Source organism: Ranitomeya imitator, chromosome 6 (genome assembly GCF_032444005.1).
Source record: "Ranitomeya imitator isolate aRanImi1 chromosome 6, aRanImi1.pri, whole genome shotgun sequence".
In the NCBI taxonomy this organism is placed as follows: Eukaryota; Metazoa; Chordata; class Amphibia; order Anura; family Dendrobatidae; genus Ranitomeya; species Ranitomeya imitator.
In genome coordinates, this window is record NC_091287.1 from 119,280,621 (window position 1) to 119,298,440 (window position 17,820).

Sequence of the window (17,820 nt, forward strand, 5' to 3'; positions counted from 1 at the left end):
AGATTTATCCATCCTCTATCTTTCTGTGTGTGTAAACATTATTCTTCAATGGGGTATATAAATGAAGAGGTTGGACAAGAAATGACATCACAATTCTTTTTTTTTGTTCAATAATAGATTTTTATTTAGCTTTCAAAAATGCATACATGCATGAAACCCCGCATCAAATTGCCACGGATTTTTACCTGCGTTTTCTGCCAAGAGATGCAGAATCTGCGCAGAAAATTCCACAGGCAAATCTGCAACGTGTGCACATATCCTTAATGACCTGGAGAATCATAACGGCAGGTCAGTTTTAGCATTTGGTGAACCTAGTTTAAAAAAACAACCTGTGGGATTGCACTTTTTTTGTATTTTCATCACACTTGGAATTGTTTTCCCGTTCTACAGTACACTATATTGTAAAATCAATGGTGTTGTTCAAAAATACAACTCTTCCCACAAAAAACAAGGCCACAAAATGGCCATATTAATGGAAAAATAAAAAAGTGATGGCTCTGGGACGAAAGGAGCAAAAACCAGTAATGCAGAAATGGTAAATCCTAGGGTTGTGAAGGAGTTAAAGTACTCTGAAAATATGGAATAATACTAGATGGTGGCCGGATTCTAACGCATCGGGTATTCTAGAATATGCATGTCCACGTAGTATATGCCCAGCCACGTAGTATATTGCCCAGCCACGTAGTATATTGCCCAGCCACGTAGTATACTGCCCAGCAATGTAGTATATTGCCCAGCCACATAGTATATTGGCCAGCAATGTAGTATACTGCCCAGCCACGTAGTATATTGGCCAGCAATGTAGTATATTGCCCAGCCACGTAGTATATTGCACAGCGAAGTAGTATACAGCACAGAGCCACATAGTATATTGGCCAGTCACATAGTATATTGCCTAGCCACGTAGCATATTGCCCAGCCACGTAGTATATTGCCCAGCAATGTAGTATATTGCCCAGCCACGTATATTGCCCAGCAATGTAGTATACTGCCCAGCCATGTAGTATATTCCCCAGCCACGTAGTATATTGCCCAGTGACGTAGTATATTGCCCAGGCACGTAGTAGTATATTGCCCGGCACAGAGCCACGTAGTATAGAGACTTAAAAAAAATAAAATAAACATATACTCACCTATAGCCCGTTGAAGTCCTGCTATACTCACCCTCCGCCGCCTTTCTCGCTCCTCTCCAGGCTCCCGGGATCGCTCCATTGCAAGCGGCAGCTTGCGGTCCCGTCCCAGGGCTGGTGTGAGCAGGACCTATGATGACGTCGCGATCACATGACCGTGACGTCACGGCAGGTCCTTGTCGCACACCAGCCCTGGGACGGGAGCGGAAGCTGCCGCTTGCAATGGAGCGGTCCCGAGAGCGTCCAGAGGAGCGGGAAAGGGGGCAGAGGGTGAGTATAGCAGGTTTTTTGGTTTTTTTTATTATTTTTAACATGACATATTTTTACTATTGATGCTGCATAGGAAGCATCAATAGTAAATAGTTGGGGACACACAGGGTTAATAGCAGCGGTAACAGAGTGCGTTACACCGCGGGCTGTTACCGCTGCCGTTAACCCTGTGTGAGCGGTGAGTGGAGGGGATTACGGAGCGGGCGCCGGGCAGTGAGTGCAGGGGAGCGACTAATCGGACTGTGCCCATCGCTGATTGGTCACGGCAGCCATGACAGGCAGCTGCCAAGACCAATCAGCGAACAAATAACCGTGACAGGACAGACAGACAGACGGAAGTGACCCTTAGACAATTATATATATATATATATATATATATATATATAGATACTTGGCCAAAACCATGCAACCAGTATAAGATTCATATTTTGCAGTTTCAGCAGCCTTAATCGTCCAACAGGTTCCCTTTAAAGGGAACCTGTCACCTGAATTTGCCCTGCGCACGCGCAGTATGCTTTGCCCAACTGCGGGCAAAGCCAAAAACCATTAGTGCGCATGCGCCGGCGCACTATGTCCCGGAAGTATTTTGCTGTGTTCCGGGACATAGTGCGCCAGCGCATGTGCACTAATGGTTTTCGGCTTTGCCCGCAGTTGGGCAAAGCATACTGCGCGTGCAGAAGGCAAGATTGCTTTGCGCACGCATTAACTAGGGAGGAAAGCGAATCAACAGCAAGTCAATTTTGCGACCAGCGTGCAGCCAGAGGGAAAAAAGGGGTTAATAAAAGACCCGAAAACACCGCCCATATGACCCAAAAAAGGACAGGTGACAGGTTCCCTTTAAGGGCAGCCTGCTCTTTCTTGTAGTTACAGTTTGCAGGCCCTGAGTGGGTTGTAGAGTCCCACTATAGAGTAGGTAATGAAGGACCACAGAGAGGGACAACTTGTGAGGAACAGATTGTGTGCAAGAAAACTCTGCTCACTTTGGAGAACTTAGGCGATCTCGAAGTAAGGATTATTATTATTTATTAAGTGCAAGTTTTAGGGTTTAGGAATATAGAATATTGTCAAGATGTTGTTCTTGCTCCCCAAACCCACCAAAAAGTTCCCTTCAACAAAAAAAGAATAATGGGCATAAGTGTTTTTTTCTTGTTTAAAAAGGTAAAGTAGCTTGGATTTTGGTGACATTAAATGACATACCAGCCATTGGAAAAGTCAAACACCAGGGTCCATAGCCAGCAATAGGCAAAGGCCATAATTCCAAGAAACTGAAATCCACATATAAGGGAACAGATGCTAAGGTTGCACCCCTTTATCAGGGTATTGGCGAGGGGTACAGCTCTAAGATGGCAACTATATACCTGATACATCAGTAAATAATACAGCTTCAGAGCCCAGCGAGTTTCAAGTTTATTTCTTCATCCAAGGATCTCAGGTCACTTCATAGTGATGGTTATTAACTTTGATAAATGTGAAAAGAATTCAAGTATCACAAATAATATAATCTGCAGAACGACATGTTCACCGTTTTATGGAGCGAGGGTGTCCAGATTTGAACCAGTATCTAAAATAGGGTTCACGTGTCCGCCCTAATACATTATTTACCATCCCATTATGTCTGTTAAATGATTAACAAGCTGCTTCGAATAGAAATACATTCACAAAATAATAATCAATTATGCATGGGGAACCAATAAAGGAGTCCTGTCCCTGTGTAGCACGCAGCCAGTGCTACAGATGGAGATTTGGCCTCATTGCCAAAGGTAGCCAGTCATACAGCTATAATGCACTCTGTGTAGGCCCTGTTCACATCTCAGTTTTGACATGGGCTTCATCACGGATTCCGAACCAGAAACCTGCGTCAATCCCACAGTCAATTGGATAATTACCTTTGTGTTGAGTGACAGCTGAGCTCCAGTTGTTTCAGTCAGGTAGGAACCACTAGCTAAACTTTAAGATGTTGAAGCATCTAGCGACCATGTCCTCTAAGGAGTGTAAGCCACACGCAGTACTCCAACAGGTTACAATGGCATCCGGGATCTAATCAGGCCCTCAGGTCTGCCTATAGTACCTGCATGCTTGGAGTACTCCTTGATTTGTGCCAGTACAATTGAAACTGGATGGTCAGTCCACAAGGAAAATCATTCATGTGCACTGGCACACTGCCCACACGGGCAGAACAGCGACTGAAATTAGACAGCCTAGGGCTAAGATCCTGACCTACCGTATGCTGCCCAGTGCAACTTTATTGCACTTTGACTCATATTCCTGTTTTCACCTCAAAAACTTAATATAGAAGGTATAATATTACAAAACTGTGTTAGCAAGGGTATAACTAAAAGGGGGCAGAGATTGAAGTCGCACGTGGGCCATGGAGTCCCAAAAGTTCCCTTGGCCCATATGAAAAGATTGATACTTTCAAAGTCAGGTGATAGTTAGGAGGCAACTGGTTATTTTGCAGATAGCGATTTTGGAGGCCATGATCTTCAAGGTACATTGCTGCAATATTAGTCATAAAAAAATTCCATTGTGACCCGTCCAAAGCTGCTCCCTAGCCGTGCAAAAACGTCTACACTCCATGTCCAAAGAAAGTGTTTGCACAGCTACGTCAGGTTGTGTCACCGCCTTTCTAGATCTCTAGTGTAATCTCTGCGCAGCCCTTACCTCGAGGGTCCTTACCACAATAACCTGCTATTCCTTTAATTGACTGCCAAATGTCCGACGTGACAAATACATTTTAGATCCTGGTTTTAGCTGCATTGCCAGTAAAGCGCAGAAACTGCTTGGTTATCAATGGAAAGTTTACTTCTTCATGCAAGTTTTCTGCCTCTGGACTGTAAACCTTTTAACATCTCACACAATCTAAAAGTCTTCTGAGTGATTTTATAAAACCACACGCATTTCCCAACAAACATATTTTATCTAATTTTCCTGCAAAGGTAAAATACTGACTGCAATATCCTCATACATAATTAATAATGAAATCTGACTGTCCAGCAGGTTGCTCAGGGCCTTTCCCCTCTTCTCACTGATCTCTTAAAGAGGTTGTCCATGACTAACGTATCGACTAGCATCCAGCACTTATATGTGAGAAGATCTCTGTGCCCAGACGCGACACAGCCACTAAACCGTATACAGGACTGCTGCATTCCTCCATGTACAATGCTTACATCTGATCACTGCCAGATGAGGATGACAGATGATCAGTGAGGATCTCGTGCGTTGAACCCCCACTGATTTCCATAGGCTAGGTGACCAATATGTTTGTCCCAGACAACCCCTTTAATAAGTACCACCCCTAATTTTAAACCTACCAGACTTCATTCACAAATAGTATAGTGTAATGTGAAGAGAAATTCAGCAGGAAATCCCCATATTTTACATGTAGGGTTTACCCCCAGATAGTGAAATCTGCAGTGAAAATCCACAATAGAAATGAACAAGACTGGAACTTTAAAACTTTTATTATAGGTAACATTTTGTTAAAGAGAATCTGTCACCTCATATTTCGTATATAAACTGTGGTCACCGTCATCAGGGGCTTATCTACAGCACTACAGAATGCTGCAGATAAGCCCCCGATGTAATCTCAAAAATAAGAAAAACGAGTTAGAATATACTCACCCAGGGGCAGTCCGGGTCAGAAGGGCGTCGAGGTCCAGGTCAGGCGCCTTCTATCTTCATACGATGACGTCCTGTTTGCTTCATGCCGTGGCTCCGGCGCAGGCATAATTCTCTGCACTGTTGAGGGCAGAGCAAAGTACTGCAGTGCACAGGCACCGGGCCTCTCTGACTTTTCCTGGCGCCTGCGCACTGCAGTACTTTGCCTGCGCAGGAGCCAAGGCAGGAAGCAAAGAAGAGGACGTCATCGTATGAAGATGGGAGGCAATGGACCCAGACCGCGGCGCCTATCGTACCAGAACAGAACCAGGCCGCCCCTGGGTGATTATAATCTAACTTGTTTTTCTTACTTTCAGGCTACATCAGGGGGGTTACCTACAGCATTCCAGAATGCTGTACATAAGCCCTGATGGCTGTGGCCGAAGCTTATATACGAAATATGAGGTGACAGATTCCCTTTAATTTATGTCCAACAGCGTGTGGATGAGATCTGGTAAAATCTGCTTGAAAAAGGTTCACATCTACCAGAACAGAAACGTTGCTGAGATGGGCTAATAAAAGTAGCTCCTGCTTTTTCCACTACTAATGGTGTGCTGCCTCCGTTTTTTGGATTCACCCACACCATAGATTTTCAGCTTCCAAATTTACATGGAATAATCTGCAGCATATCCAGTATATGGGAAAATATAATTAAAGGGGTTCTATTATTAACTTTTTCTATGAGCCTTGGTGCTAAAATAATAGAAGATATATTCACCCTGCGCAGGACACTATGTTGAATGCGGCTCCACAGATTTCGATGGAGTCCCGACAGCGACCACAGCAAAGGCACCGGCTTACCTCCTTGATCTCCACTAGCACCACTCAATCTCCAGGGGTGCAGGGTTGCTTCTCCTGGGCTCTGTAGTTCTCCTGCAGGGGCTGCTACCCATCAGACTTCCCAAAAGCCCTTACACTAATTACATGGGTGTGTGTAAAAATGGCTGAAAAGCTGGCTCCTCACACCATCAGAGTTCAAAAATAGATTAAGGCTACTTTCACACATCAGTTATTTGCCGTCAGGCACAATCCGGCGAATTTTGAAAAAAAAACGGTCCGGCAAAATTGTCCACTCTACTCCTAGAGAGTCTCCAGTGATCCCAAAGTTATGTAGAGTAATGCAGGGACTTTCCTTCATGTTATCATCCCCCTTACCTATGAGGGAGTTGATCTCTGACTTAGGGATGGCTTTTTTCCCCTACTAAAAGCTGAGGAGATGAGCTGTAGCATATGCCATCATCCCCTGCACCTAATCAGCTCTGTAACGCACGTTTGTAATCTATAGTTCCCAGACAGGGCTGGACTGGCCATCGGGCAGTTCTGGCAAATGCCAAAAGGGCCGATGTCAGTAGTGGGCCGCTGCACACTGTGCAGTTGTCAGCGGCGCCAGCACCGACTCGCCAGTGCCGCCGCATTCAACTATACCGGTGTCTATGACGCATTTACAGTTCAATGCAATGATGGAGGAGAGAGCGTCTAACGACGCTCCCTCTCCCATCATTACCCGCTCTGCCTCTGACACTGCGGGTGCGCGATGACTTCATCGCGCACTCACTGTGTGCCAGGCAGTGCAGCGGCAGCTGCCGAGACTGCAGCAGGGAGCAGCGCGGGCACGAGGAGAGGTGAGGAGTGTGTTTTTTTTTTTTTTTTTTAACTGGACTGTGGGGCCATTCTCGGAGGGAGGGGCTGTGCAGTATACTACTACGTAGGCTGTGTGTGCTGTATACTACTGTGTGGGCTGTGCTGTATACTACTACGTGGGCTGTGCTGTATACTACTACGTGGGCTGTGCTGTATACTACTACGTGGGCTGTGCTGTATACTACTACGTGGGCTGTGCTGTATACTACTACGTGGGCTGTGCTGTATACTACTACGTGGGCTGTGCTGTATACTACTACGTGGGCTGTGCTGTATACTACTACGTGGGCTGTGCTGTATACTACTACGTGGGCTGTGCTGTATACTACTACGTGGGCTGTGCTGTATACTACTACGTGGGCTGTGCTGTATACTACTACGTGGGCTGTGCTGTATACTACTACGTGGGCTGTGCTGTATACTACTACGTGGGCTGTGCTGTATACTACTACGTGGGCTGTGCTGTATACTACTACGTGGGCTGTGCTGTATACTACTACGTGGGCTGTGCTGTATACTACTACGAGGGCTGTGCTGTATACTACTACGTGGGCTGTGCTGTATACTACTACGTGGGCTGTGCTGTATACTACTACGTGGGCTGTGCTGTATACTACTACGTGGGCTGTGCTGTATACTACTACGTGGGCTGTGCTGTATACTACTACGTGGGCTATGCTGTATACTACTACGTGGGCTGTGCTGTATACTACTACGTGGGCTATGCTGTATACTACTACGTGGGCTGTGCTGTATACTACTACGTGGGCTATGCTGTATACTACTACGTGGGCTGTGCTGTATACTACGTGTGTTGTGTTATCTACTACGTGGGCTGTGTTATCTACTACGTGGGCTGTGTTATATTATGCAGTCTGTGCTATATACTATGCGGGTTGTGCTACATACTATGCGGGCTTTGCTATATACTATGCGGGGTATATTATTCTCTATGAGGGGAGGCTGTGTTATATACTATGTGGCTGTGTTATATACTATTGTGGCGGTATATTATATTCTATGGGGGAGGCTGTGTTATATACTATGGGGATATATTATATTCTATGGGGGGCTGCATTATATTCTATGTATTAGATTTTATGGGGGATGATTGCATCATACTCTTTGATGGGGCTTTGATGGGGATTATATTCTATGGGGAGGTGGGCTGTATTATATTCTATTCGGGGCTACATTATACTCTATGAGGGGGCTGCATTAAACTATGAGGGGGGCTGCATTATATTCTATGGGGGGTTACATTATACTCTGTGGGGTGGTTGCATTATACTCTGTAGGGTGGTGGCTGCATTATACTATATGTGGGCTGCATTATACTATATGAAGAACTATGGGGTGCATTATACTATGGGAAGTGAATTGTACTACATGGATGACTATGGTGGTGCATTATACTATATGGAGCACTATGATGAGTGTATTATGCTATATGGAGGACTATGAGGAGTGCATTATACGATGTGGAGGACTGAGCAGTGGACTGTGGTGCACATTATAATATATGGAGGACTATGGGTGTATTTTACTAAACAAGTAAAATGCTGCAAATTCAGATTATTTTTGCCGGAACAAAAATCATTGTTCTCAGCAGCACATCGCCGGTGTAAAGTGTAGATGTGCTGCTGATAACATGATACTGTATGGTGATGTGTTAGTGATCTATTAGTGATCGTTCTGTCCCATCATTATTCCTCAGCTGGTGGAAAGAGGCCGGGAAACAAGGGTTGAACAATTTCAGTATTGTCGATCAAACTCATTTAGCGGCCTGAACTCAGCGCTTGTAAATACAACCAAAACGCTTTTGTGTGATGTGCAGTATGCTAGCATTTGGGGCCCCATTATAAACTTTGCCTAGGGCCCCACTTTGCCTAAAACCAGCCCTGCCTACAAGTTTACAAAGATATTATACAGTCAGTTACCATGTGACAAGTGGGCATGTGTGACTACAAATGCCAGGCCCAGTCCGGCCCTGTTCCCAGAGATTTGTGTCCTGGTGAACAGGTAAAATTACATGCACAAAGATGCAAGAGTCACATATAAACTTTGTTTGAAGTTTATGATTAGATGCAAAATTGCACTGAAAGTGTGAAGTTCTGTGTGAAAATATATGAATAATATGACTTTTTTTTTGCTTGCATGGTAGCCAGAAGCACAGGCAGAGAGCATTACTTTTATGCAGATAGTATAAACAAGGCCTTGCTACAGGACACAACAGACTGTCCATAAAACCCCCTGCACGACCTTGGATTTTCCCTTATTTGCATTTTCGTTTTTTGCTTCCCTTGTTTCCAGAGACATTTTTTATTTTTCAGTCAATACGACCATGCGAGGTCTTGGAGGACAAGTTGTACTTTTGACAACACCATTGATTTTACCTTATAGTGTATCAGAAAATGGTAAAAAAAAAAAAATTCCAAGCGCTGTGAAATTGCAAAAAAAAAAAAGTGCAATTTCACAATTACTATATTTTTATTTCACAATTACTATATTTTTACCATGTTTATTAAATGTTAAAACTGACCTGTCTTTATGATTCTCCAGGTGACTACGAGTTTGCAGACACCAAACATGTATGGGTTCTTTGTTATTTAAGTGGCGAAAAAAGTTTGGGAAAAAAAGGCGCCATTTTCCGAGACCCAGCATTTCCATTTTTTGGCTCTGGGGCTGGGTGAGGGCTTACTTTTTGCGTGCTGAGCTGACATTTTTATTGATACCATTTTGGGGTAGATACTATACGATGTTTTGATCGCTCGTTATTGCAATGTTGAGGGACAAACAAAAAATATTTCTGGCATTTTGATTTTTGTTTCTCATTACACCATTTCCCATTAGATTATTTCTTTTAAGGTTTTGATAGATTGCGTTTAGAAACGCATCGATACCAAATATGTGCATTTTTTTTGTTTTGAGTGGAGAAAAAGGGGGGTGATTTGAACTTTCATATTTTTTTTTACACTTTTTACTTGCTTCAATAATCTCCTTAGGAGACTTGAAGCTGCAATCATCCGATCACTTGTGCTACACAGAGCAGGGCATCAGCCGTGATTTGCGTAGCAGAGCTGATCATATGCTATGAACGCCGGCCACGGGACGGCGCTCATAGATCAGCTATGACAACCACAGGGGTCTCCTGCAGACCGTGGGTTGTCATACCAACCAATTGGCACCCCGTTATCATGCGACAGGGGGCGCCTATGTGTTCAGCTAGTTACGCACATCCGGTTTGTACAAGTTAAATGATGCTGAGATTGACTGCATTTAACATGTTAACAGCTGCGAGTGGATCGCAATTACACCCGCGGATGTTAGGGGCATATAATCAGATCAACAGTCATGTGCCTGAAAACATGCGGGCTTAGTGCCAAAGCATACATCAAAGTGAAAAAGATGACCTATGATGTACCTATACACCATAGGTCGTGAAGGGATTAAAGGGAAATATCCATCTCCTAGATCCTATATTAAGATGTAGTATTTGTACTTTTAATAATAGTAGTAAATACCTCCAATGAGAAACTTAGTATAGTTCTTCAGATTCACTATGTTGATCACCTCATATGCAAGGCATTGCAGTAGTTTAGGTATCAATGGTTATGACAACACAACTGATGGTCCCAAGCCCATTTATAAGGCTGGGATCACACATGCGAGAAACACGTCCGTGTCTCGCATGTGGAATCCAAGCTCTGGCGCCGGCACTCTAGAGCGGAGCATGCGGCTCCATGTGTTGCTATGCGGTCGCACGCTCCGCTCTGGAGTGCCGGCGCCAGAGGAGCGATTTCACATGCGAGACACGGACGTGTTTCTCGCATGTTTGATCCCGGCCTAAGGCAAGAAATCCCACTTATTAAACCTGACAGGGCACACCTGTGAAGTGAAAACCATTCCCGGTGACTACCTCTTGAAGCCCAGCAAGAGAATGCCAAGAGTGTGCAAAGCAGTCATCAAAGCAAAAGGTGGCTACTTTGAAGAGCCTAGAATATAAGACATAATTTCATTTGTTTCACACTTTTTTGTTAAGTATATAATTCCACATGTGTTAATTCATAGTTTTGATGCCTTCAGTGTGAATGTACAATTTTCAGAGTCATGAAAGTATAGAAAAATCTTTAAATGAGAAGGTGTGTCCAAACTTTTGGTCTGTACTGTATATACACACACATACAGCCTCTTTCCCCCATGATGACTATTCTGGGCACATTTGATGCTCTCCCAATTAAACTAACATTACTTGTGTGTTTTGGTTTCTATTTCCTATTTTATCATGTTTTCTTCCGTTGAGGATTTTTTGGGTTTGCCATGGTTAAATAAGACCTTGTTTTGGAAACTACCTAATACTTAGCTGTAAAAACTTTTTTGATAAAGTCACGAGTGGATTACATGCGCTTTTACTGTGTTTCTACTGTGGAAATTCAATAAAAACATATAGGCTTTTTTTTTTAATTAATCTGCAGCTTGTCCACATTTCTTTCAACTCTGCGGGGAAACCTTCAAATAAAACGTGTATTTACCGCAAGACATAAGACTTGTTGTGGATTTGTAAATTGTTCCGCACGTCTTTTTCCGTGGCTAAAAAAAAAAAAAAAAGCAGCACAGTTGGCGTAAGACTCATAGAAATCCCATCCATTTTGCTATAACCGGAAGACGCTAAGTTTACTTGAGCAGAAAAATGCACCCAGTCCTCATGGTGGGAGCTAAGCCTTGTGGTATAAAAGTTAGCGGCGTGCTTGGAAAATGTTCTTTATACATGATCCCATAATGGTAGTGAGCCGCTTTAACCCCTTCATGACCCAGCCTATTTTGACCTTAAAGACCTTGCCGTTTTTTGCAATTCTGACCAGTGTCCCTTTATGAGGTAATAACTCAGGAACGCTTCAATGGATCCTAGCGGTTCTGAGATTGTTTTTTCGTGACATATTGGGCTTCATGTTAGTGGTAAATTTAGGTCAATAAATTCTGTGTTTATTTCTGATAAAAACGGAAATTTGGCGAAAATTTTGAAAATTTCGCAATTTTCACATTTTGAATTTTTATTCTGTAAAACCAGAGAGTTATGTGACACAAAATAGTTAATAAATAACATTTCCCACATGTCTACTTTACATCAGCACAATTTTGGAAACAAAATTTTTTTTTGCTAGGAAGTTATAAGGGTTAAAATTTGACCAGCGATTTCTCATTTTTACAACGAAATTTACAAAACCATTTTTTTTAGGGACCACCTCACATTTGAAGTCAATTTGAGGGGTCTATATGGCTGAAAATACCCAAAAGTGACACCATTCTAAAAACTGCACCCATCAAGGTGCACAAAACCACATTCAAGAAGTTTATTAACCCTTCAGGTGCTTCACAGCAGCAGAAGCAACATGGAAGGAAAAAATGAACATTTAACTTTTTAGTCACAAAAATGATTTTTCAGCAACAATTTTTTTATTTTCCCAATGGTAAAAGGAGAAACTGAACCACGAAAGTTGTTGTCCAATTTGTCCTGAGTACGCTGATACCTCATATGTGGGGGTAAACCACTGTTTGGGCGCACGGCAGGGCTTGGAAGGGAAGGAGCGCCATTTGACTTTTTGAATGAAAAATTGGCTGCACTCTTTAGCGGACACCATGTCACGTTTGGAGAGCCCCCGTGTGCCTAAAAATTGGAGCTCCCCCACAAGTGACCCCATTTTGGAAACTAGATGCCCCAAGGAACTTATCTACATGCATAGTGAGCCCTTTAAACCCCCAGGTGCTTCACAAATTGATCCGTAAAAATGAAAAAGTACTTTTTTTTCACAAAAAAATTCTTTTAGCCTCAATTTTTTCATTTTCACATGGACAACAGGATAAAATGGATCCTAAAATTTGTTGGGCAATTTCTCCTGAGTACATTGATACCTCACATGTGGAGGTAAACCACTGTTTGTGCACATGGTAAGGCTCGGAAGGGAAGGAGCGCCATTTGACTTTTTGAATGGAAAATTAGCTCCAATTGTTAGCGGACACCATGTCGCGTATGGAGAGCCCCTGTGTGCCTATGCATTGGAGCTCCCCCACAAGTGACCCTATTTTGGAAACTAGACCCCCAAAGGAACTTATCTAGATATGTGGTGAGCACTTTCAACCCCCAAGTGCTTTACAGAAGTTTATAACACAGAGCCGTGAAAATAATAAATACGTTTTCTTTCCTCAAAAATAATTATTTAGCCCAGAATTTTTTATTTTCCCAAGGGTTACAGGAGAAATTGGACCACAAAAGTTGTTGTCCAGTTTCTCCCGAGTACGCTGATACCCCATGTGTGGGGGTAAACCACTGTTTGGGCACACGTCGGGGCTCAGAAGGGAAGTAGTGACTTTTGAAATGCAGACTTTGATGGAATGGTCTGCGGACGTCACGTTGCGTTTGCAGAGCCCCTGGTGTGCCTAAACAGTAGAAACCCCCCACAAGTGACCCCATTTTAGAAACTAGACCCCGCAAGGAACTTATCTAGATATGTGGTGAGCACTTTGAACTCCCAAGTGTTTCACAGACGTTTACAACGCAGTGCCGTGAAAATAAAAAATAATTTTTCTTTCCTCAAAAATTATGTTTTAGCAAGCAATTTTTTATTTTCACAAGGGTAACAGGAGAAATTGGACCCCAGTAATTGTTGCGCAGTTTGTCCTGAGTACACTGGTACCCCATATGTGGGGGTAAACCACTGTTTGGGCGCACGTCGGGGCTCGGAATTGAGGGAGCACCATTTGACTTTATGAATACAAGATTGGCTGGAATCAATGGTGGCGCCATGTTGCGTTTGGAGACCCCTGATGTGCCTAAACAGTGGAAACACCTCAATTCTACCTCCAACACTAACCCCCCCACACTCCTAACCGTAATCCCAACTGTAGCCATAACCCTAATCACACCCCTAACCACAACCCTAATTCCAACCCTAACCCTAAGGCTATGTGCCCACGTTGCGAATTCGTGTGAGATTTTTCAGCATCATTTTTGAAAAATCCACGGGTAAAGGGCACTGCGTTTTACCTGCGGATTTACCGTGGATTTCCAGTGTTTTTTGTGCGGATTTCACCTGTGGATTCCTATTGAGGAACAGGTGTAAAACGCTGCGGAATCCGCACAAAGAATTGACATGCTGCGGAAAATACAACGCGGCGTTTCCGCGCTGTATTTTCCGCACCATGGGCACAGCGGATTTGGTTTTCCATATGTTTACATGGAACTGCAAACCTGATGGAACACTGCTGCAAATCCGCAGCAAAATCCGCACCGTGTGCACATAGCCTAATTCTAAAGGTATGTGCACACGCTGCGGAAAACGCTGCAGATCCGCAGCAGTTTCCCATGAGTTTACAGTTCAATGTAAACCTATGGGAAACAAAAATCGCTGTGCACATGCTGCGGAAAAACTGCACGGAAACGCAGCGGTTTACATTCCGCAGCATGTCACTTCTTTCTGCAGATTCCGCAGCGGTTTTACAACTGCTCCAATAGAAAATCGCAGTTGTAAAACCGCAGTGAAATGCGCAGAAAAACCGCGGTAAATCCGCGATAAATCCACAGGGGTTTAGCACTGCGGATTTATCAAATCCGCAGCGGAAAAATCCGCAGAGGAACAGAATACGTGTGCACATACCGAAACCCTAACCCTACCCCTAACCCTACCCCTATTCTAACCTTAGTGTAAAAAAAAAAAAAATTCTTTATTTTTTTATTGTCCCTACCTATGGGGGTGACAAAGGGGGGGGGGGGGGGTCATTTACTATTTTTTTTTATTTTGATCACTGAGATTGAGTTTTGATCACTGAGATATAACCTATCTCAGTGATCAAAACTCACTTTGGAACGAATCTGCCGGCCGGCAGATTCGGCGGGCGCACTGCACATGCGCCCGCCATTTTGGAAGATGGCGGCGCCCAGGAAAGAAGACGGACGGATCCCGGGAGGTAAGTATAAGGGGGGGGGGGGGGAGATCAGGGCACGGGGGGAGCGTCGGAGCACGGGGGGGGGGGTGGATCGGAGCATGGGGGGGTGGATCGGAACACAGGGGGGGTGGATTGGAGCACGGGGTGGGGGATCGCTGTGCAGGGGGGTGGATCGGAGCACGGGGGGGGGAATCGGAGCACGGGGGGGGATCGCTGTGCGGGGGGGGTGATCGGAGTGCGGGGGGGTGTGATTGGAGCACGGGGGGAGCGGGCAGGAGGACGGGGGAGCGGAGCACAGGACGGAGGGAAGCGGACCACAGATCGGGGGGCTGGGGGGGGCGATCGGTGGGGTGGGGTGGGTGCACATAAGTGTTTCCAGCCATGGCCGATGATATTGCAGCATCGGCCATGGCTGGATTGTAATATTTCACCAGTTTTTTAGGTGAAATATTACAAATCGCTCTGATTGGCAGTTTCACTTTCAACAGCCAATCAGAGCGATCGTAGCCACGGGGGGGTGAAGCCACCCCCCCTGGGCTAAACTACCACTCTCCCTGTCCCTGCAGGCCGGGTGAAATGGGAGTTAACCCTTTCACCCGGCCTGCAGGGACGCGATCTTTCTGTGACACAGCATATGCGTCACAGGTCGGATTGGCACCGACTTTCATGACGCATACGCTGTGTCACAGGTCAGGAAGGGGTTAAAGGGGTTGTCAGGTTAAAGAGATAACTTGTTAATCGGTCTGACCACTGGGGTCTGTGCCGATCAGCATTAAAGGACACTTATATACCTGTTACAATGGTGGCAGTAACCGTGCGCAACTGCAGCACCCCAGGTAGCCGGTTGCTGCAGTGATGTTCCCTTCCCTACGGGGAGGGTGATGTCATGCTTGGAGGCAAGGGGGATTCTTTCTATCAGGTATGGCACTTACATTCAACACATCTGAATCGAGGCCAGGAGGGGGAGCTCAGGACCCGGATTCAGGGGAGCTTCCTTGGACTTTATGTTTCCTGGTCTGGAGGAGGAGTCAGCCAGTTGTAGAGGAGTGAGGAAAGGAGAAGAAGGACGTCTGGAGCAGAGGTAGAGGCCCAGCAGCCACGAGGGAGCTGCAGCCTCTGGAAAGAGAGATAACGAGGAGTTGAATTGTGAAGGAGCTTAGAGGGAAGAAGCACAGTGGAGGAAAGGGCTCAGGAGGGGAACAGCGGAAGGACACCCTGGGAGCCAAAGTGCAGAAGCCAGGTACCGGGAGCCCGAGGTTGTGTTGTTCTCCAGGACGCACGACAGAACCGGAGGGCATAGTACTATATGTCAATTGCCCACATCAAGTCTGAGGTGAAGCAGTGACCTTAAGAGCCGGGTCATCTAAGAGATCCTATAAACAGGCTCAAACTGCCTATCGTACAGACATCTGTCTTAGGACAGGAGAGAGAGGACCCTGTCAGCAAGCTTTAAGCCGCAGGGACCTTGCCATCTGGCGCAGGTAGGAAAGGCTTACGGACCTCACCTGAAGTGGGATCCCTTACTGCCTCCAAGCCGCCCGGACTACAGCTACCCTACACCTGGTACCCTGGACTGAGGACTGCTACCATCAGTAAACCAGCTAAAAGACTGCAAACTCTGTGTCCTCCAATTATTATTCATCGGCATACACCCCCTTTGCCACACACCGTGGGAGCCCTGGGGACATACTTCCTTACCTGTGTGAAGTTATACCATCTAGCTGCCATACCATCACCCCAGAGGACCCCTTTAAGCAGCGTCGGTCCCACAGACCTTATACCACAGGTGACGTCACGAACAATAGACTTTATTCGTAAAACCCCTAAAAGACTTTCCCTTTAATTGGGCGCCCAGGGCCACGGACCGGGTCGCAGCCACCGTGACATCCCTTTTAAGACCGGACCGGGTACCGAGTACCCCACGGCCCTGGCGGGCGCTCCACAACCTCCGCTCCAGAGAGAATTAAAGGAGTGGCGTTCTGCGCCAACATGTAAAGGGGCTATACGTTCACTGATCTGCTAATTGGTGCAAGTCCCACTCCAACCAGCTAGTAATCACCGATCCTGCGGATATGGGATAACTTCTTACTGGACAACCCCTTTAATGTTCTGAATTATTCCAGAAAGTTTCCTAAAGACGCCGCCATATAGTGCCTGAGTGAACAACTGTTAGTATACTGTGGCTGCAGAATGTGAACTTTCCCAACAGAAGCAAACATAATGCCATAGACTGAGGTAACCTCCATGATGCCTTGGTAAAGGCCACATCCAAAGACAAGGTAATGTTATCATGCCCATTGGTAGCTGCCCCCACATGGGCACTATGCAGACTCGTGTGGTGCCAGTTACCTGCTCTGCCAGCCCTGGATGAGGTTGGTGTACTTGCTCAGCACCCCCTCGAGGACTTGTTTCTGTTGCTGGTCCCTTCTTCCTCCATCCAGCTTCCCGGCCGCGGTCAGTGGCACAGCCTGCTGCTGGCTGAGTCTCCCGGGTCCTGCCAGCAGCCCCCGGGCACCAGAGGAGGGCGAGGAGCCTGCAGAGGTGGCCCTGCTGCTGCTCCGGCTGCTGCTGTTGCTGCTGCCCCCTCCGCTGTGCTGCTGAGCCGCCTTGTCCATGGCCCCGCAGTGTGCAGGCACAGTTCCTGGCTGTCTCCTATTTCATGCAGCTTCCTGCTGAGCTCCGGGCTCTGCGTCCATGACAGGAGATACACCCGTGTGTCTGTCAGCTGCCGCACACAACCGCTACATGTGTGCCTGTCAGTTCCTGGTCGTGAATGAGCTGTGCCCGCCCTCCCTGGAGAAGAAGCATGGAGGGCTCGTCATTCACGTCTCACAGCTGACTGTGCTACTGTGTGTATGGAGGAAAACCCATCCCACCCCTGCCCTCAGCGGCTGCCAGCACCACCCCGGTGCCACACCTCCCTCCATCCGTGCGTGATGCCATGCACCTCCGTCCGTCCCTCCATCGTGCAAACTCCATACATTACATCCCGTCCCTCCATTGTGCAAACTCCATCATGCAGATTCCATCTGTCCCTGCACCGTGCGCCTCCATTTGTCCCGTCCCTCCACAGTGCACCTGCGTCCGTCTAGTCCCTCCACAGTGCCCCTTGACCCATCTTTCCACAGTACACCTTCATCCGTCCCTTCACAGTGAGCCTCCGTCTGTCCCGTCCCTCCAC

The 17,820-nt window shown here is 46.0% G+C and overlaps 1 protein-coding gene across 1 annotated transcript in view; it reads right to left on the reverse strand.

Moving 5' to 3' along the window:
• Positions 1 to 17,519, reverse strand: part of OSBPL10 (oxysterol binding protein like 10) — a 577,114-nt gene extending 559,595 nt beyond the window's left edge. Inside the window, exon 1 of the mRNA XM_069730025.1 lies at positions 16,989 to 17,519. Within this exon, the coding sequence (XP_069586126.1) occupies positions 16,989 to 17,254 (266 nt within the window). The 5' untranslated portion in view covers positions 17,255 to 17,519. The remainder of the gene's footprint in view (positions 1 to 16,988) is intronic.
• Positions 17,520 to 17,820: the final 301 nt, after the last annotated feature.